At 46.8% G+C, this 21,347-nt stretch overlaps 1 protein-coding gene across 5 annotated transcripts in view; it reads right to left on the bottom strand.

The window, feature by feature from the left end:
* The window catches only part of LOC111874215 (tyrosine-protein kinase Abl), a 50,461-nt gene extending 29,670 nt beyond the window's left edge, over positions 1-20,791 (bottom strand). For 4 of the 5 annotated variants that reach the window (XM_033755408.1, XM_023869542.2, XM_023869546.2 and 1 more), the window contains exon 1: positions 20,429-20,791. In XM_033755408.1, coding sequence (XP_033611299.1) covers positions 20,429-20,642 — 214 coding nt within the window. In that variant the 5' untranslated portion in view covers positions 20,643-20,791. Of the gene's footprint in view, positions 1-954; positions 1,041-20,428 lie in introns of those variants that run through there. The other variant, XM_023869551.2, reaches the window with a different exon arrangement.
* Between the last annotated feature and the right edge of the window lie 556 nt (positions 20,792-21,347).

Genomic DNA, 21,347 nt, shown 5'->3' on the forward strand with positions numbered 1-21,347 from the left:
GCAGGAACTGTGGCATAAAGCCAAGGGATGTTAAGACTTGAAATTATTAATCACGTACTACGCGGTAGAACAAGCTATATCGATATGTATCAGATTCACAACTTCTATATGAAGTTTGTGCAGTGGAGATTCAAAGTGAAAATAAACAGAATCCATAATATGCATCAGACTGTAAGTTATCACGTAATACAAGAAATAACATACGAAATAAATTAAATACACGCCAGACCGACAAACAGCAAAAACACAAACTCTCCGACCTCTTCAAGTGAAAAACTGTCAACCTAATTCCCGCCACAGACACACGGCATCAGCAGGGTTCCTGCGTCTGTAAGCCAGCATTCTGATGCCAGGTCTCAACCAAAACCGCTGAAACGGTACACTCAGAACGCTAGGCTACGGAGAACTACACTCGACGAGACACCTACAAACCTAGAGGAAGTTACGAATCGTACAGTAACAATAAGGGACCGATCGCTCCTAATTTCCTGAAGCATCGTGCAATTTACAAAAAATGTATGTACAGTCCATGATGAACCTTGGCCTGTTTTACAGTTTCTTCCGGTAGGTAGGCCTGCTTGACCGGGGATCACCCGCCGCAAGGCAGCTACCTACACAGGGCAACATAAACACAAGCAAACATCCACGCCTCGAGTGGGATTCGAAGCCACGACCCCAGTGTTCGAGCGGGCGAAGACAGTTCATACCTTAGGCTACTGTGACCGGCACAGAAAAAGCATACCGGACATAAACCGCGTGTTCCTCTACAACCTTCTTCTAAATATAAATACTTAGCGAGTTCGTCTATTCATATTTAAAAATTCGGGTCCCACCTCACTGAATACAACACTCAATACTCGTACACTATGTGGGCAAACAGCAAAGGCGCTTAATTTACAGCAGATGCCACATAAAGATAATGTGTGTGCTGTATGCTCCTCTTTTTCTTCTTACCTGTCCTCGTAAGTGCGCTGCCGTATCGGCCGAGGCGGTGGTGAGGCTTCCTCCTCTTGCGGATGCGCAAGCCTGCGCACATGTTCTCCAACTGGGTCAACATGTCTGTCAACTGTCCAGCCCGGCACCAACCACACGCGACTTCACAACCGAATTTCACTGTCGCCAATTATCACAGACAAGGGATATCACAATGTGTAGCAGCTGATACCTGAGGTGACAGAACTCAAGTATACTCGTGCAATTAAAACCTCTACCACAAGCCTGCACATCGCTTCAGCAGCCACGACTACCGAACAGAGGAGACTTCATTACATCTTGCAGTACCAGCCAGAGTTACTTTACGACTGGCCGTTTAGCGCCAATCTGTTTGTCTTGGCGTCAAGCCCCTTGAGACCCACGACACGGAAATTTTATTTTCCAACTGAACACTTGCGGTTATAGTCTTCATGTAATATCTCTCTGACGAGAGGATGCTGCTGGTCCTCGCCAGCGTAGTCATTCTCGGGTCCGAGTCCCGCAGGACTGGAGAGCCAAGTTCCCGTATTTATATCCCCCAGGAACATGGTAGCCCGGTTATACCACCAGGCACTGAGTTCCATATTCGTCGCCTCCTACGACTCGCAGGGATGCGATGGAGGCATTCTACCCCACCTCCGCACGGGGAAGATACGCAACAGGAAAGTTCCATCTGTATATACTGCAACGTGACGCCTGAGAGCCGGAATAGTGGAGCCTGAGAAGAGCGGCCGTTGCTATGCAACTGCTCGGTAAATACGTTCCCGCGGCAACTGATACATAAGAAACAGAGGAACTGTTTCATACGGTGTTTTCTATGCAGTAAGTGCCGAGGCTCGCCAACGGGACAAGACAACTGTCGCGAATACCTCCACCGCAGCCCTGTGAGTCGAAGGAGGCAACGAAAATGGAATCCAGTGCCTGAGGGGCATAACTGGGCCACCCTCTTCCAGGGGGATATAAACACGGGGACCATGCCCTCCTGCTCGAGAGACTCTCGAATCTACTACCGAATACAAGACAGTAAAATATGGTCACGGTCATGAGACCAGTGGGACTAGATCCCCAGAATGACTGCACTGGCGAGGACCAGCAGCAACTGTAAACGGCAGACGCGTCCTCTCATCGGAGTGGGCGCCCCACATCAACAAACCTGCAACTGTTTGACAGCAACAAAAATCTGATCTTGGGTCCCAGATGGGGTTTTGACACCAAGACTGACTAACCGACTGACCGTCTGTCGTAAGGTAACTTTGGTTTGAAGGCAAATGACAGAAACAAAAATATGGTCTTGGGCCCCAAATGAACTTGACACCAAGACTGACTGGCCGACTGACAGTCGGTCGTAACGTGACTCTGACTTCCTCTAAGTTAGACATGAGTCGGAAGCCAGTACTTGCTGTTGGTGGTTGGCCTTAAGCACGACAGCTGAGGGATCTTCATTGTTATAAGCCGCTACCTAGCAACTAGTGAAGACGGAACAGACTGAGAAGACTTATTGTGTCCTGTGGTGATTAGCAGTATGCGTAGATTAGCGAGAGTTTTATAATTATTTGTTGTTACGAGTCATAAGCTTTCAGTACATCCAACTACCGACCCAAACCCAATGTCTAGTAGCAAGACGTTGATCCGCTCCGATATCAGGACGCCATTAGCTTCTCAATAAGTGGCGATTTCTGCACATTCACTATACCAAGCAGCGGAAAACGCTCACAGAATTCGATACCATTCTGTGAAAGGAAACGGTAAAGTTGTCCCTGTGATTAATTATTTAAGTACCACCTCATGAAGACGTATGGGGAACCGGAGGTATAGCTCCACCATTCTTGACCTCGGACCTAGATGGTGAGCCGTTAGGTTCACGCCCCGGCCGATTAACCTCCGGCGAGAGCCCCACTACTGGGTGGACCCCAGGACAAGTCTGAACGCTGTAGCAAAGAAAAATCTCTTGCTCCTGCCGGGAATGAAACCCCAGCAGTCCATGACGCAGCCCGTCGTTATGCCGAAAGGTTTTGTAACAGTCGGTGAAAACTCTGAATTTACGCAGCTGCGGGTTATTACGGCAAAAGTAAAAAACAAATGTACGGCATTACCAAGCTCTATGGACCTACGTTTTGCAACGGGTCGCGAGCAAGTGAGCGTATTTCGTTTCTGTGCATCGTATTTGTTCATCTGATTTGATATGTGAAGTGCAGCAAATGATTCACGACTACTATTTGTGTGCGCTATTTGTGAGAGACAGCGTTAAACTACACACCTCACTCGATAGCATGTGGAAACTGGAATGGAGTACGCACGCCTATATCTAATGAGACTTCACCCTGGATCCTCAACTCGTGTCACAGTAAAGAAGGCACCGCCGAATTTCAGTTATGTAGTGCCCAGTGGACCATACACGGCATTATCGTTTCTCGTTGCCATGGAAAAGTCACTTCTGCGCATGCTCTAAATGACGATATCTGCATATGTTCTTGCTCTACACAATCTGCATGCTTTTTTAACCCTTCCGATTTATAGTTAGGATCTCGGAAGGGGCTTACATTATTTCCTCAGCTTCTCCTAGTACAGTACAAGACGATGCTCTACAACAAGCCACAGCGGCTTCCTCTCAAATCTTTACGGCCGCAAACTTTGCTACGACATTTTTGCAAGCAGGGTTTGAGGGTGCGCTCAATTCTCGTATTCACATCAAGGGGGGACTCGAGCTAGGCACTGGGTAACTGCTACAGCTGATAGGGAGGACGCCTTCGTGTGACATACCGACTGGTTCGCAACTTGGCAACAATGCAAAGCTACTTGTTACAACAGTTCAGACATGAATGGAGTTGGCAGAGGATCTGGGCCTCGAGCCCAAGGATGAAGGCCGGCCTGCCGGCAGCCCGCCCGCCCCTTCCGGTCCCCACCACAGATATGGGTCCTGTCAGGCCCCCTTCGCTACCGATCGCTACAGCATGCAAATGCCAACAAGTGCTCATTCCCAGACCGCCTTGGATTTACTGGGGCAGTTTTGTGAAGGGGCTACTTTCAGTGACCGACATAACGTATTCTGGTTACAGCAACTTACTCCTGGTGTGGTCAAGCAGCGGCCAGATCACTTTCCGAAACGAAATGCCTGGTAACATGGCTCAAGCAGTAACGCTTTGTGACTTGCAATCGGGAGGTTCCCGGTTCCATACCCGGCCCGGACACCAGTTTCTATTACTTTCTTTTGGCGAATTACCTTGAAAAGGCCGCGACCGCTTCCTTCCAGATCCGTTCCAATTCATCCGTCATACTCATCCTACCATTCGACGCTATGCATATATATAAATAGAAGCGAGATGAGCGCCGCGTCGTGCCCTCAATCTTCCGCTCGGCACTGCACACGTCGCCCTGACCCACACAGTTCACTGTTAGTTACTTCACATTCTCTGTTGCCATGACAACCCTCTCTCAGGGAGACAGCACGCACCAACTGCTGTTTTGCGGTTACTCTTCCTGGCTTCCTGCGCCTAGTTCCTCTTCATATTCTTCTTATGCTTCCCTAAAAAGAAAAAGCTATCCCTGCAACGGGCCATGAAGGCCCACAGAGTTGTGAGACGTTGAGGGTCCCACATTATCTAGACAATCGGCTCACAGATGGCGGTGAGGTTGTCAGCCTTACGCGCCGGCCGGCCGGCCGCCCTTTAACCCCCAGGAGCATTCCTGGTACTCATTTCTGTTAGAGGCTGAGTCGACCCCAGGGCCATAGTGCGGCTGGAAGGATTAGGTAAATTGAAAAAAAAAATCCATCTTATCGGGATTCGAACCCGCGACCTTCCGGCTTTTAGCATAGTGTCTCAACCAACTACGCTACCGCGTGCCCCCTCTTATGTTCCCCCACTTCCCTTATTTCGGGATACTTTTGTTTCACAGCTGAGAGGTGTCATGGTACCAGTCTGTCCCCTCGTCAATCTGTGAACTAGGCGCTTTCAGTAACGGGGCACTCGAGGCCGTTCAATGTGTGTGCTTTCTAATTTCACAGCCTCTCTGGCAGTGGCACTGCCACTCAACGAAACGTCCCGAAATGTCGTGTAGCAGCGTGTAACCCTGTAGACGGTTTCGAACATTTCGGAGAGACTTCCCGCCCACACTCGCAGGATGGGAGAGTACGACGTACGGGCAGCGCGGGGGCCGACAGGGGGGGGGGACCGGGGCTCCGACGATCTTTGTACTGCGTACACACACAGTCATGTAAAGTGTCCGTTATCTGATTTCAACCGAGACTGGAAACTATCGAAAAAACATTAAATCTCATGAGAATCCAGTCAGCAGTTCTGGAGTTATTATAAGCACACAGCGACATGGTAAAGTTGAAAAATGCGTTTCCAACTTCTCGTTATGAACGTTACAAAACTGTGCAAAAAGCCCACGGCTCAACCTGGCTTCAAACTGAGATGCAAGAAAAAAAACCTTATGAATGTCAGTTTCGTGAGACGATTACTTGGGTTAGCAAGACCGACGCTCCTCTGCAAACCTCACAGGAAACTGCCAACGGGTAATCTTACAAATGCAGTGGCAACAAAACGACATGACAACGAACCATATCGAAGAAAGTGGGCTGTAAATTCGGAGATAAGAACAGTCAGCCCCCGCCCGATACACGTGTGTGGAACTTCGAAGCGTTAAGCGATTACATTAATTTCGATCATTGCTGAATATTACTAAGCATAATCAAATCAAGGATGATGAGATGGGTGCAGTATGTAGTACGCATGGAACAAAAGAGATATGCATACGAAGTTCTGGTAGGAAAAGAGATCATTTAGAAAACCTAGGCGTAGATGTGAGGGAAACGTTAGAATTGGTCTTATAGAAATGAAATGGAGAAGTGGAGACTAAATTCACCTGGATGAGGATACAAACCAGCGGCTGGCTGTTGTGAACAGGGTGATGAACCTACGGATGCCATAAATGCTGCGAGTTTTTTCTTTACTGTCCATACAACTATCAGCTTCTCAAGAACGGTCTACATTCAAATTAGGGAGGTGCTTGTTTCTAATTCTCGGCCGAGACACCGGCTATCCTGACAAGTTTGTCGCGGTTTTCTCAGTCCCTTCGGGAAAATTCCGGGACACTACCTCGATTAGGCCAAGATAACTTCCTTCCAAGCCCTTTCCATTCATCCACCGTCCAACCACTTGACGTTATACAGTCCAGGTACTGCGTGGAGTTAACGCAGATACACAGAAGAGATAAGAGTGCTCCACGCCGACTCTGGACTAGCACTCACAACTGTCCACATTTGTGAGTAGAGCACCTCGGACACTCCTAGCCTCTGCGTACACAATGCAACAGTCGCAGCTTCCGAATCGACACGCAACAACGAAACAATGCGACTCAATTTCACACACGTACACAACACCTTCACCGTTTGCACCATTACTTTTCGTGAACCTAAAAGAGAACAGCCACGGACCCTCACTGCCAGACAACATACAAAACTGTGTCACTTCCCCCTGCACGCCGAGCGGGGACATCAGAACAAGCCGTAACAGCTTTCCCCGCATGCTGACTGGCTCTTCCTCTTCTGCACACTTCCGCCAAAGCTCGGTACCGTGATGTCTGCGCGCCCTGAGAACTTAATGTGCGACACCATTTCATTTTTCGGGGGGGGGAGCGAGATAGCCCTACATTTGTGGGGCTGAAACGCAGACGACATAAAAGTAAAGTTGTCCGTGTACATAATTAAGCACTACTCCATGAAGACGTATGGGGGAGTGGACGTATACATCCACGTTTTTTTTACCTCGCCACTAGTTGGAGGTGAGTGGTCAGCTTTACGCCCCTGCCACTTTACTCCCGTGGAAAGAGCCCCCGGTACTCACTGGACAGGAAATGTATTCAATTTTGATTTTTCTCCAAAAATCCAGGGGAAGGGGAAACGGATGCCTGTCTCGCCCCCTCCTTCGGCACCCATGTTCATGGCTGTGAGGGCTCTTTCCTGCGTACAGTGTCACCTAAGGCCCCCCATACACACACAGTTTGTCCTGCCGATCGACCTGGAGGTAGAACTGACGGACTGACGGGTTTCCTACAGTCCAAACGATTGGCCGGCCGGCCGGCCGCACCACACACATCAGTTTTGCCTTTCAGCCTTGAACGGTGCAGGCCGAACGGAAGGCCAAACTGTGTGTGTATGGGGGGCCTAAGAATGCTAGCGAATGTTGGGGATTGCACCAGACCGGGAGCCACTTCCGATCTCACATTTACTATCCCAACACTTATAACAGTCCTGACATATGTACCATGTTTCTACAGCTTGCCGAAAAAGTATTATTTATGTTTTCCACTGACTGTCACAATGAACAGCAATTACTTCGTTTGCCGGCTGGTCTTAAAGCTGGGCTTTAAAGGGTTAACGCCCAACGCGAGGACAGAAGAATCTGCGATCTGTCATTTCAAGGGACCGAGACCGCTTCGGCATGTGCACTCCTTGAACTAGTGGCTCTCTGGGTCAGTGGCCTGCAGCCCGCACACGGTCAAGGGGGGGCGCCACCTGTCTACCGAGATGTCTTGTTTACAGGTCAGCTCCTATTGCAAAGTTATGTAACTGAAATGCAATACGCTGTAACCCTCTGAAGCCTGAAGGAGGGTCAGGTACAGGTTACGTCACATGCTTCATCGCTTCCATACTGCTATCACGGACAACAGCAGAATTCAAGTTGCGCGCCTACTCTGCGTCAGCTCCCTGCGAGTAAGACGGAGGCCTCCACAGCCAGCTGAATAACTTTAAACCTCGAAGGCGCTATGAGAAGCACGCAGTAACGACTTGGAACTTGGGAATCATTTGCTTGAAGCCTGCTAGAGACACCAATCGGTCATGCTGCTTTCGTACGTAACAGCTTTGTATTCTTATAACAGTGCACAACACAGAAACATATAGTTTGGGAAAAATGCAGAATTCCTTCATGTTAAAGCAGATGGTACGTATAATTACCGTGTGCTGCAAATGGTTGAAAGTATTCTGTATTCGTTTCGATTCGCAATGATGTCAGTGGATTTTTCAATTGACCTAATTCTTCCAGCCGCACTATGGCCCTGGGGGTGAAGAACGGCAGGCGCGTAAGGCTGACAACCTCACCTCCGTCATGTAAACCGACGGTAGCCTCGAAGTCTCACAACCCTATGGACCTCCACGGCATGTTCGCGTAACTTCTGCAAAATTTAAAAATGCTACTTTGCCACGAGTCTGTGAGACTAAGAGAGCGGCAATATCACCAGTAACTGAGGTGACCCTTTCCGGCTCCCCTCCATTGACAACCTCACCTCCGTCATGTAAACCGACGGTAGCCTCGAAGTCTCACAACCCTATGGACCTCCACGGCATGTTCGCGTAACTTCTGCAAAATTTAAAAATGCTACTTTGCCACGAGTCTGTGAGACTAAGAGAGCGGCAATATCACCAGTAACTGAGGTGACCCTTTCCGGCTCCCCTCCATTGCTGTTTCACGAGTGGCGGTAAAATACACAGCCCTTTTAATGTTAAAGCGAGTGGTAAGTGTAATGACCGCTGCGCCTTAAGAGACTTCACAAAAATGTCACTTGTATTACTTCGTTTCTGATGTGCTCAAGTCACCTCGGTGTTCACTGACACACCTCTAGTAGTGACGTCATACATGACAATGAGCTGACCGCAGGTTAGCCTGGAGCACAAAGTCACAACTTAATGGGCTCCCATCCAGCCACAAACGCGGACATCAGAAGGAGGGCGTCCCTGACAATGGTTGGGGATTAGGGCTAGTTGCAGCATTGAGATTAACTTCATGAAATCAAGGAGACAACGAATGCTTACAGCACAGTGGCAACACTGTAGCAGTCTGTCCACTCTGTTTTACCTCACACACATATACTGGGGCACTATGCTACAAGCCGGAAAGTCTCGGGTTATATTTCCGATGAGGTCATTGGACTTTTCAATTGACCTAAATCCTTCAAATCGCAGTATGGTCCTGGGGTCGACTTAGCCTATAACAGAAATAAGTACCAGGAATCTTCCTGGGGGTAAAGGGCGGCCGGCGCGTAAGGGTGACAACCTCACCGTCATCTGTGAGCTGTAATCCTGGGGCTATGTAGCGTTGAATACGATTCATGAATCATAAAAAAATGGAAAGGATATTGAAGGAATCGGTCGTGACCTAATCAATACACTATTCTTCAAGCATTTCATTGGACGGGCTGAGGAAATCCATGAGAACCGTCAGTCAAAATTCGAGGCGAGAGCCTCCAGAACACAAGTCTAGAGCTTCCAACCTGTTCGGTATTGTGTTCCGCATGATTCTCACAATAATCCCTGTGCGTTCAGAGCATCACAAGAAACGCATGAGGGAAATATAGTAACAGCTGTGCTTCAAAGGGAGTATCCACGGCAGACAACTCGTTCCGGAGTGAGCACTGCAACGCTGCTAGTCGAGTAGGCCGGCCGGGTAGTTTCAAAGCGCCAAGGCTAATTGAGACAATGATATCGTTGTGTTCAAGTGACACGATGTCTTATCGCTAACTCCGAGATCCAGTAGCTATGAACTGCGGCCACACAGAGCCACGTCACTTCAGCATCAGAGAACACCATTTCTTTCCTCTGCAGAAAACCAATCGCTCCCAACGACACAGGCTTCTACGAGATTCTGAATGGGCTGTAGAAGGCAGCGGTACGCAGTTTCATACAAGCAAAGTCAAGAAAGTGCGGGAAGAATTAAAACTCCCGTTTTTTATTGTTTATTTTCTTGGGGTGGGATTGCGAGAACTCACACGTAAATGAACACGCAATATGCAGACACGCTTAGCACCGCCGCAATGCCAACATCACACGCAGTTCTCAAACCAACCGCCAAACACTATAACGGAGTACGTAACTCCACGGATGTCATGCTTGCGGTGGCTGGAACAGGAAATTACACCTACCACAATATAATAGTTTTGGAACGTTCGCAACTTAAAATTAATGGGTGTCTTTCCTTTGCTATATCTGTCCGCATGTACCAACTCAAACTGATGAGCGAACTGTCAAGATTTGATTTTGAGGAGTTTTTATTCAAATTCGTCACCACGGTCCATTACTGGTTAAAATCTGACAATGAAGACCTCTGTACGCCTTTAGGAGAGTATCCGAGCTAGAGATGTTTCGAACAAAACTTACAGAGAAGGAGAAAACACATTTCATGTCCAATTCGATTTGTCCGTAAGTCTTGTGATTTGCGAGATATCCAAGAGGGAGAGAACGCGCCGAAACGTTTCAGTTTAACTGTAATGTTGTTTTCGTGGGCTATTTTACGCTGCTGTAGGCATCTAGACCATGCACCATCGAATGGTGGGATACAGAGGGTTCTGAAGAGAGCGGTCGTGAACTAATCGAGCTACTATTCCGGCGTTTGCCTTAAGGGACAGAGGAAACCTATGAAACATCCGCTAGACAGCAAGTTGGGCGGCAATGCTGACTGCCGCAGGGCGAACTTTACGGCGGGAAGATGACTTTCATGAAAGTCGGTCATCTGCTTTGTAAGAGCCTAGAAACAGCGAAAAGATATAGACATGTATCCTTCACCTTACCATGAGAAAAGGCATGAAGGTGTGCATTATCCCTTCAGAGCACCGCTCCTAACTATATACGTGCACACCTCCTGCTTTGACACTCAAAGATTGTGTTTTAACAACACAGTGTATTTACGTTTCGTGTGACTCTCAGAATAAACAGGGTTAAAACCAGAACCACGAACTCGGCCAATTCCATCCACAAATGCCTGGCTGAACTATGGCTGGGCCCATCAACCACATACAATTTCTGATTTGTATTTGGAAAGTGGCCGGTTTGAATCTCGGCCAGAACAATGCTTAGCCGGATTCAGATTCTTCGTGGCTTCGAGACCTAAAGCCTATATTATCATGGGATTTAACCGTTTAAAGACTAAGACTAATGAACGTATAAAAATCCAGTTCGTACCTCACATGAAACACATTCCGTCTCCACTGCAAAGCCCAACCGGTTAATGCCGTTTGGGGAAACAGTCGCTGTTTATTGTGAGAACCCTATGAAACACTCTGTGGGCAGAGAACACAGTTTCAGTGTGTTAAAGCTGGTGGTAAATATAGTAACCACTGAGCTTTGAAGGGTTATTCCTAATGGAATCGACTCACGCTTATAAACTTTCGTACTTTTATCCTTTCTCAACCACTGTTTTCCCATTCCAGTTTTACCTGTCTGTCAGGGTTTACGAAGACGGGTACAATGCACAGACCAGACTGTCCACGAGGCACAAGAAATGCTTTCTGTAGGGCACTGTTCCCATGCTGTGCTGCATGGTGTCGGACTTCTGGGCAGTCTACATTCAGTCTGCTACTGAGGACGCACCTGGCAGAAGTTAAGGTTTAGGCAGACATTGTAATCCAGGCACCAAATCGATACTAGAGCGGAAGGCGGGCGGTTCAGCTCATGGACAGCGGTCATCTCAGGGGTCCTAAGGCAAAGGTCTTGTGCCGAATAACGCCTACAGTTGATATGATATGATATGATTAGTATAATCCATCATGAAATATTCTCACTACCACGGTTCGTATTGTGGTCCTCTGAGTTAAGACACTGTGTAACCTGACGGACTGGTAATTACGCTACGGTGGAACATATTGCCTCTGTCTTCAAGGTAGAAGTTTATTCGTTACCTCCAACCGGTGCCGAGGTTAAGAACGCACTGAGCTGTAACTCCACTTTCCCATACATCTTCCTGGTGCGGTGCTTGCTTAAGCACAGAGACAACCACTGACAACAGGTCGGTGTTTGATTTATAAGTTCAAAAGCTAACTGCCCTGATATTGTTTACGGTGTCTATGACGTTTAAGCATTTTCAAACGGTGACAGGAGCGTGCAGTGGCAGAGTTCAGGCGGTTAGGAACTGGCTCCCCAACGCAGAACCTTGGGTTCAATCTCGGGTGACTGTAAAAATGTGATATTTTGTCGCAAAGGCTTTTCCCTCCTCTGCAGTTTTACGAATTCCGAGTCTGATGTCTGGGGACATGCCCTCTACTGAAATCTATAGCATGTCGTACGGGTAACCTGCCTCCACTTCAAAATGTTACGTATATCTACCCCTGCCATTTCATAAATCAGTGGAGTCCTGGAATATTTCGTCTGGAACCTACCCTTCGCCTAACTCTGGTGTAACTTGAGATTCTTGAGGGGTTCATATCTCAAGACACTTGGCTGCAACTTTAGTTTAGATCAGTTTTTAAGAACAAGAGAAGAGTTGAAGGGTGCATTTTTTCTGGGTTGTTGCTAGAAGGCCGACCAGACTTACGCCCGCCAACCACACAGTTCAATAAATCCTCTATATTCTGTGGCGAGTATTTGCTCTTTGTCGTTGGAGCACACGCTCAGCCAGACAACTGACAATCATCATCACTATATCATTACGCTACCGCTCGGCCAACGTAATTCAGTGAACTCACCAACCTCGGGTCACGACAATTTGTAATAGGCGAAGTAGCAATGAAGCAGGTTTCTCTCCGAGTTTCTTCGGATTTCCCCTGCTAATCACCATTCCACCATTGCTATATTCTCATTCATCACCGCCTCTTGGGATGCGCAACAGCACTGACCACGCAGCGCATTATCACACCCTCTGTCTTTAAATTTGCGGCTTCATCTCAGACCTGGCACTTGGCTGGTTACTAAGTGAGGAAGTTGGTATCACTGTCACGCAAGGAACAGGCAACTGGGGTTGAGTCCACTACCTCTTCAAATTCAATACTTCCCGGGCTAAAATCTGGCCACAGCCAGACAGCTTTGACATTTCTAGTGGGATTCCACATTCCCCCCAGCCAAATGCTCAGACGGTACGTCAAATTACGTCACGATCTCGTCCTTCCCATGCCCTTTCTAATTCGTTATTCGCTGACCACCCTACCACCGGGCGCCATGTCGTCCGAGCTGCCAGCAGCGCCGGCCGTTCTGTTCGGCAATGCATTCCCGCATCACGGCTGCAGCGAAGACCGGACGGAGACTACCCACACAGACCGACATAAGAGAAGATACCGGAACACCTGTTGTACTAGGTCGGCTTCTGCACGGGCTTTTCTAATTCGCTGTAAAGTCAAGTAATAAAACGTTGAACCCTTTGGTGGTTGAAATTCATTTACATTGTACATAAATAAATACATGGTAGCGTAGTTGCTTGAGGCACACTATGCTACAAGCCGGAAGACAGCGGGTTCGATTCCCGACGAGGTAATAATTGGATTTTTTTTTTAACCGCACTATGGCCAAGGGGTAGACTGAGCCTCTAACAGGAAGGAGTACCAGGAATTTTCCCCGGGGATAAAAGACGGCCAGCCGGCGCGTAAGGCTCACCTCACCGCCATCTGTATGCAGATTGCCTAGAAAATGTGGGAGCCTCGACGTCTCAAAACCCTATAGGCTTCCGCGACCTGTTACAGAGAGCTTTACCTTTTTTTATATCTGTCGTACCTCACAGAAAACAAACTTTGTCTCCGCCACAATGACCTACCGGTCACTGCTGTTTAGGGAAACAGCGGCCGTTTATTGTGAGAGCAGATAACACATACAATGTGTAGGATGATGCAGAACAAGCCAGGTGCCGCATATTGCTTGCGCTGTGCTTCTGCGCAGTCCACACCCCCATAACCTATTTAATGTTATTCTCCGGCTGTTCCACGTTAGGTCCAATGTACGAAACAGAGAAATAAGTTACATTATTACAGGAGGCAGAGACGACCCTCACGAACCGGAACTATGGTTCGAAGCCTCCGCGGAATGAAGCCGCTCTTCCTCCGAAGACAAACCATCCTCCATGCTCCAGCTAGACACTGTACTGACACGCAAAGCTGCACATGGACCTTCCGCCGGCCAAATTCCACACCGTCAACATAAAGCTGAAACAGGGACTCTATAAACGAGTCGCATCACTGATTTCCAAACGCCATATTTAATTATGGTTACCCAAAGTCGTGACCTACACTTAGACCTTCCGGTTCCTTCTACAACCCTTCAAACTCATCATTCATAATCATCCTTCCATTCAACACTATACAGTTTCATGCTACTGACAGTCATTCAAATATACACGTGAAGCTGTTTTCTGTAATTTAACGCATCCATCATCTTCAGGGTAGGAAGACAGAAGCAGCAAGTTTCTATGAAACCTGCAAGACATGACGTCACATCCCCTTCACAGTAACCACCGCGAGAATCTCAGAGCTCGCACACCATACATACATACATACATACATATAAATAAAAGAAGTCCTGTAAACAGCGTTTCCTTCAAATGTTTTTGTCCTCAGGACGAAGCTAGCAGGAAGTATACGTTCTCAAGTGTACTACACGGTGATCCAATTCGGTACATAACTTTCATACCAGCTACTCCACACAGATTCGCTTCGTAGCCATGTTTATACTGGACAACATTTCATACAGAGCTTGGTGCCCATGTTTACCGTCTACTGCTGCATTAAATTCCATATGCCTAGCTGCAATTTGTCCATGCTACACGCACAAGCTGAGTATTTTTATGAAATTCATTACCACACAAAATTTGAGGATCCAAACTTATGTGACACCGCCATCTTCATATTATTAGAGGTATAAAAAGGTAAAGTTATCCCTGTAACAGGCCGTGGAGGTCCACACGGTTATGAGACGTCGCGGCTCCTACAATTTCTAGACAATCGGCTCACAGATGGCGGTGAGGTTGTCAGACTTACGCGCCGGCTGCCCTTTACCCCCAGAATGATTCTTAGTACTCATTTCTGTTAGAGGCTGAATCGGCCCGAGAACCATAGTGCGGGTAAAAAAATCCAATTATTACTTCTTCGGGAATCGAACCCGCGACCTTCCGGCTTGTAGCACAGTGTGCCTCAACCAACTACGCTAGCGCCTGCCCCATTATTAACGGTAGGAATTTTAAAAGTAAAAGAATGGGGTCGCCGCTTACCGGCTTCATGGAAATCCGTCAATCTCTTCCAAAGTTGTGCACAGTACTATATTGAAGGAGCATGAATAAATGAATTAATGAATGCATGAATGATTGAATGAATGAATAAGGGGTGGGCCTTCTCGACCCTTGCACCGCGACCTTCAGTGATCTATTGTGCTTCACTGAAGGAGTAAGCTGCTTTTTAAAAACTCGGTTCAATTATTTATTCATTTAATTTACTAGAATGCTTGACAACAGCTAAAAACCAATCGCAAATGCTGAAAAATAGAGAAAAATTCCTAAACAGAGAAAATGTAAACAGACACAGATTATAACAGAAAATAGGTAACGAGCATAATACTAAAAACTATATAACATAAAAGCGGCCTCCGTAGCCTAGGGGTAACGTTCCCACCTCATGACTCAAGGTACGCGGGTTCAAAAACCTGGCGGAGGTCGTGGAATTTTTAAGGGCGGAAAAATTCGGGGAACAAGTCCTCCGGGAGGGACTTAAGCCGTGTGTCCCGTGTCGTAGATTTACGGCACGTAAAAGAACCTCATGTCTCTAAGAGACCGCTGAGCTAAATTAGGCCCAACATTTCCCGCCCAAAGTAGTTTCCAATGTCTCCGGTAGATGGGGAAGTATTAGGTACCACTGCCAGAGGAGGGACGACCTCTCTGACAGAAAGGGACTAAAGTATTAGATACCACTGCCAAGTAGAGGGTAGAAACCTTGCTGGCAGAAAGGGACTAGGAATCCCTGCCAGAGGAGGGACGACCTCGCTGACAGAAAGGGACTACTAGATACCACTGCCAAGTAGAGGGTAGAAACCTTGCTGGCAGAAAGGGGCTAATAGCGAGCACCAGTACCGGTAGGGGATGGAGACTGTAGAAATTAAAAGGGGGACGTACAATAACTATCAAGAAGTCGCGGTGCATGGAGAAACCCACCCCCTCAATACTGAATCACTGAATATAACATAAAAACATTTTGGATATGAACAAAAACCTTGAATGTTATTAAACGCCCTATTAACAGATTTATATTACCAGTCAAAGACAAGAGCTCCTTAATTAAAATATCAATGCATCTGCAGACAACATCTATACGTGGGGCTAACCTTCCTACGACGGCTAACATCAAAAGCTGAAAAGCTCCAAGCCTTGTTTGAAAACCACTTCCCTGCTTGGGAGCCACGTTGGGCGTTCCTCAATGAAGGGGATGGAACGGGGCTCACTGCACACGATATGGGCTAAAGTCGGCGATGCACCAGTCGCCTTGAACCGGCCCACAAAGCTAAGAATCTTCCTCTGAATGCCGATATGCTGGAGGAAAATTATGAAAAAGTAAACAAGGCAAAGTTATCTCTGTGGAGGCCCATAGGGTTGACAGACGTGAAGGCTCCCAAATTTTGTAGACAATCCCTATGGGATCCTTGACATCTCACAGATGGCAGTAAAGTTATCTAGCTTATGAGCCGGCCGGCCGGACTTTACCCCCCAGGCAGATCTCTGGTACACATTTCTGTTAGAGGCTGAGTCGACCCCAGGACCATAATGCTGCTGGAAGGATTAGGGCAATTTAAAAACCCAATGATATCCAACATCGAACCCGCGATCTTCCGGCTTGTAGCACAGTGCCTCAGCCAGCAAAGCTACCGCTTTTTGAAACGCAGGTAGGATGCTTGATGGCCGACAGCGTTTGGAATTAAGTGAAACTATTAAATTTGTGGACCGCTTGACGGCATTATGTTTCATGGCGAGCAGTGCAGTTCATGTGTGGGAATTTGTTTATGATCTGTCAGTAGAAGGCGGTAGTTACCAGCTCCATTAGCCGTTCTGTTACAATTAATGAGCAGTGTATTCCATCTTGGTACGGTACACTACAGAGCAACGTGTATTTGAAAGTGTTGGCGAAAATTTCTACGTAAACTTCTTCATGAAAGAGTTCTCTGCAGACAAACAATTCACAGTTCGGTGAATAAACTTAGATCAACCGGACTCTTAGCAGACAAGAAACAAAGTAATCCACGCCTTGCAGCCGCGTGATCCAGCTAACAGGGTTCATTTTTACATTTGGTTTCTACAGCGTCGTCGAAGGTGAGATCGATCCGAAATTAACAAGGACGGCATTCTGAACACCACTTGTGATCCCTGAATTGTAACTACTTCATTCCGAACGTTGTCGGCCAACAGGCGTACTGATTCTTCGGCAAAATTCGTACGCGCCTTGCAGCCGGCGGTGCACCGGTCGCTATGAAGCGCAGGGCCGTGGACCAGTCGACAAAGGTGAGAACCTCCACGTAAATGATACATCGATTATCGGTTGGTAACGTCTACCAGACCAGACGGCACCGCATCTCAGAAGACAGTAATCTTGAGATCGTGAATGCTACAGTGTAATTGGATTCTGATTCCATTTACAAAATCAGCTAAGTGGACAGTAATACACACCGTGTGGGGCGCAAGACGGCGCAATGCCCTCCCGCGGCGACCGACAAAGGAACAACCCTGCGCGGGCAGTTGATGGTCCGAGGAACCATGATGACGACGTACATAAAAAAAAACTGGGCAATTTACGTCTATTTTCGTTGTAGAAGGCATGATTCATCTTCAGCACAGAGACAAAAGCGGGAGGTAGTTTCAGGTAAGACCCGTCAATGCTGTAACTTCCGGTGTTCGTGACTGCCGGTAGTCACTGCCACTTGAGCTCCGGGCTGTCCGTACCGAGCATTTTCAACCAAGCAGCGCCCCGTGGTCTAGTACTTAGTTATAAACCTTTCGGTGGAAAACAATAAATCTCAGTCAACGCCGTCACAAATTCAGATCCACCAAACCTAAACGCCTCGCAAACGGCGATTCTTTGTTTCCAAAGAGGCCACGTAGGGTTTCAAGTAGACGAAGTGGCACTACGGTTTCCCCTTCCAATTATCATTCCACCAATGTTATGCTCATCTATCACATGGAGCTGCTGCAATCGGTCCACTTCAGTCCGCAACATTATGACACCCGGTCTCACCCCACTCCTAGAAGTGTAAGGGTGGTGCAGAACCGAACACGAATTTATATTATCTATGGCACCCTGGGAATTTTCAAATAAACTGGTAAGCAACTATATAGAACTTTACTTGCCAATGTGCACTGTAACGTGACTCTGGGTGACAGACAAGTCTGCCGAACTGTAGCGTGCCGTCCACTTCAACAGGAGTCAAAGGAGTCCTGCGACCGTGCGCCCTGACAGTGAATTAGCGAACTGAATCTGACCAGTATTCAGATGTACTTTGTGGGAGGCTGGTATGGAGCAGGCACGAATTCTCACCGACAAGTCAAGTTACAGACTGACAGCTTTCCACAGCAACATTCCTTTACCGCGTAACATGGCATCCAGTTAGTCCAGCCTGAGTGGCGGTCAAATGGCAACAGCCTCCAGCACGTTCATCCCGGTCACTGCCTACTGTGTGACCTTGTTACGAGCAGCAAATTCTCACAGATGTCACGGAGGAAATGAGATCGACATACATACATATATGGCCATCTGCAGAGAGTACTGACGGCAACTGCCGACCTTCCGTAAGTGAACAAGTGTCTCATTGCCATGACTCCTGTCATCTTTGACGTGACGTCGTGTACTATGGCACATCGCTGCCGACGTTTCGGAAGAGCCTGCTGCCTCAAACTTCTGAGTAAACAGAACGGTAAGCTGACCATGGAAAAAGGTGGTAGGGATATTGGGGGGGGGGGGAGGACCCTAAACAGACTACTTCATAATCAGTGAAGTACGTAAGGGTCAACAATTCGAACACAGTTGGTAAGAACTGCCACAGAAAGAAAACTGCATTCGTTACTCAGCAGAATCCCTGAAGAGTTTCCTGGAAACCTACAATGAGGCAACCGGAAGAAGTTCCATGGATGCTAGGGACAACATCCCTTGAGGCTTCCTACTCCCTGTATTCCCCTCCAGGCTCCTGTGGCCTATGTCAACAAGCCCAGACCTCTTGTTGCTACAGAACACTATTAGGTAGTTAACACTACCAACATTCATGTGAACAGAATGGCTATATGATTGGAATGGAATATGGAGATTGAAGGGTTCTAGTGGGCGCACTATAGTAGAGCTGGTCTCAAAGTATGCCAGTGAGAGGCAGCTGGGTTAACAAATATGAGGAACTAAAGCTACAACTTCAGCATAGATAATAAAATTCACTATATTATTTTATTATGATCCTTGATGGAATATTTCAAAAGCATAAAAATTAACAGAAAAATATACTTCAACATTCAAATATCCTTTTCATTGACAACAAGAAGCAAACGTCAAACACAACGTTCAAGTTTCTGAAACCTAAATCTTTTTATTTCTTATTGCTAGTGGGGTGGGACTAAGCCCCTTGTACTGCAGCCACTTCTGGCCTATTGTACCAGCCCCACATGATAGGTGAGGGTGATTGTGGAGCAATTGGTGGAATGAAGATTGGCAGGGGAAACCGAAGTACTCAGAGAAAACCTGCCCCAGTGCCACTTTGTCCACCACAAATCCCACTTGACCAGACTCGGGATCGAATCCGGGCCGCCGCGATGGGAAGCCAACAACTAACAGCTTGAGCTATGGCGCGGCCCAAAACCTAAATCTTTGTTTGAATACTGGGAACTTTACCAAACTGTTTTAGCAGGATATTTTTAAGTTACGAAAATTATTTGGATCCCCAACACAAAAGTTATCTGATATTAATATACACCATATTTGAAATATTTCGCAACAAAGTAACAGACAAGCAGCCGACACAAGTAAGCAAGGAAACAAGCAAAATAATGAATCACCAAAGCTGGATCCTTCTTCAGAAGCTAATAACCACTCATACGATCAAGAAATTTCCTGCTTTCATGGAACCTCAAGGTTCCTTGCTGTTCACAATAACCTGCCACTGCACCCTATCCCAAATCAAATGAATCCAGTCAACACTCTCATGCACCAAGTCTTTAAATTCTATGCTAACATTATCTATTATCCTCCTGAATCTATCCTTTGCTCTTTCAAATGATGTTCTTTCATGTCTGCCATCTAGAGTTTTATATGCGTTTTTTGTTCTTTCCCATAAGTGCTATAAATTCTAGTCACCTCATTACCCTTAATTTGATCATAACAGTATAAGTCATAAACTCCTCATTACACTGTTTTCAAATCCACCAGTCACTTCCTCCTCTTAGATACAAATATTCCCCTCCTCACCCTGTTCTCACCCATCTTCAGTCAATGTTAACCCCTTAATATAAGACACAAATACCCACACAAAACAACAATTTACAATTTTGTGTATTTCAATCTTTACACTCCAATACTGCAAATGGGAACAGGAGACATTTTGAACTGGAAACAAGTTAATAACCACATATAAATGAACATATAAAATACTGGAATTGTGTTACCAGGTGGGTGTCAATACCAGACGGAAACTGTGTGCTTTATGTACTGAACTTTACTGAAGTTAACACGGAACCTAAGGTATAAGTACACTCACCACTGTGTTCTGTGAAAATATTTGATCCCTGCTGACGTCCATCCTTGGGGACGCGTGGTTTGTTCCTGATAGTGTTCCTAACGGCAAGAGCTCCAGAAGATCCTACGCGTTCCTTGGCTTGCTGGGCGCCCATGATTTGGGACCATTCCCAAGTCTGTTTGAGGCACAGCACGCCGAGCCACACTGAACAGGAATTTCGGACACTTTTATTCATACATGTTTACTAATCTTTTAAGTACACTTTCTAGACGGCCCATCGCACTCACTGCTGTTACAACCAACACAACATACACTACTACCACTGACACAATAGGTGATTCATGCGAGTGTCAACACCTCAAGCACACATCACTATCCGCCATATTTGACATCTCGACGTCGATATTTAGTTAAACATTTCGACACAAGGGAGCAGCATTACCCCAACACATGGTTTCACTACACATTCAACTTGCCTTGTACCGCTGGGTACAATGTCGTTGAGCTCTTTGATAGCTACCAATGATCGTAAGGCATGGAGAAGTGACTGCCGTAAGCGTGCAATTAGCATATTACATAAAATTTTCTTCCTTGCCATGAGATTACAAAAATAAATAATTTTCTAGACTGATATTTTGATATAAATATACAACGACTTTTACTGTACAACTAATATGTGTCCAATTGTCTGTTAATCTTTCACGAGCTCTTCGCAACCGAAGTAACTAGATTGTTGCAGTCCATTAGAAGTATTGACTGGGGAAAATCCACACTAGTTGCTGGGCCTGGGAAGCTTCCAAGAAAGAGGTCATATAGTTCGAAAAGATAGTCAAAGTCATGTTGCAATTGACGGTCAGTCAGTCTGTCTGTCTTGGTGTCGTGCCCCAGCTGGGGCTCATGACCAGATATTTCTTTTGAATGAAACTTACTGTCTTATCTA

This window comes from Cryptotermes secundus, unplaced genomic scaffold (assembly GCF_002891405.2).
Source record: "Cryptotermes secundus unplaced genomic scaffold, Csec_1.0 scaffold47, whole genome shotgun sequence".
Lineage (NCBI taxonomy): Eukaryota > Metazoa > Arthropoda > Insecta > Blattodea > Kalotermitidae > Cryptotermes > Cryptotermes secundus.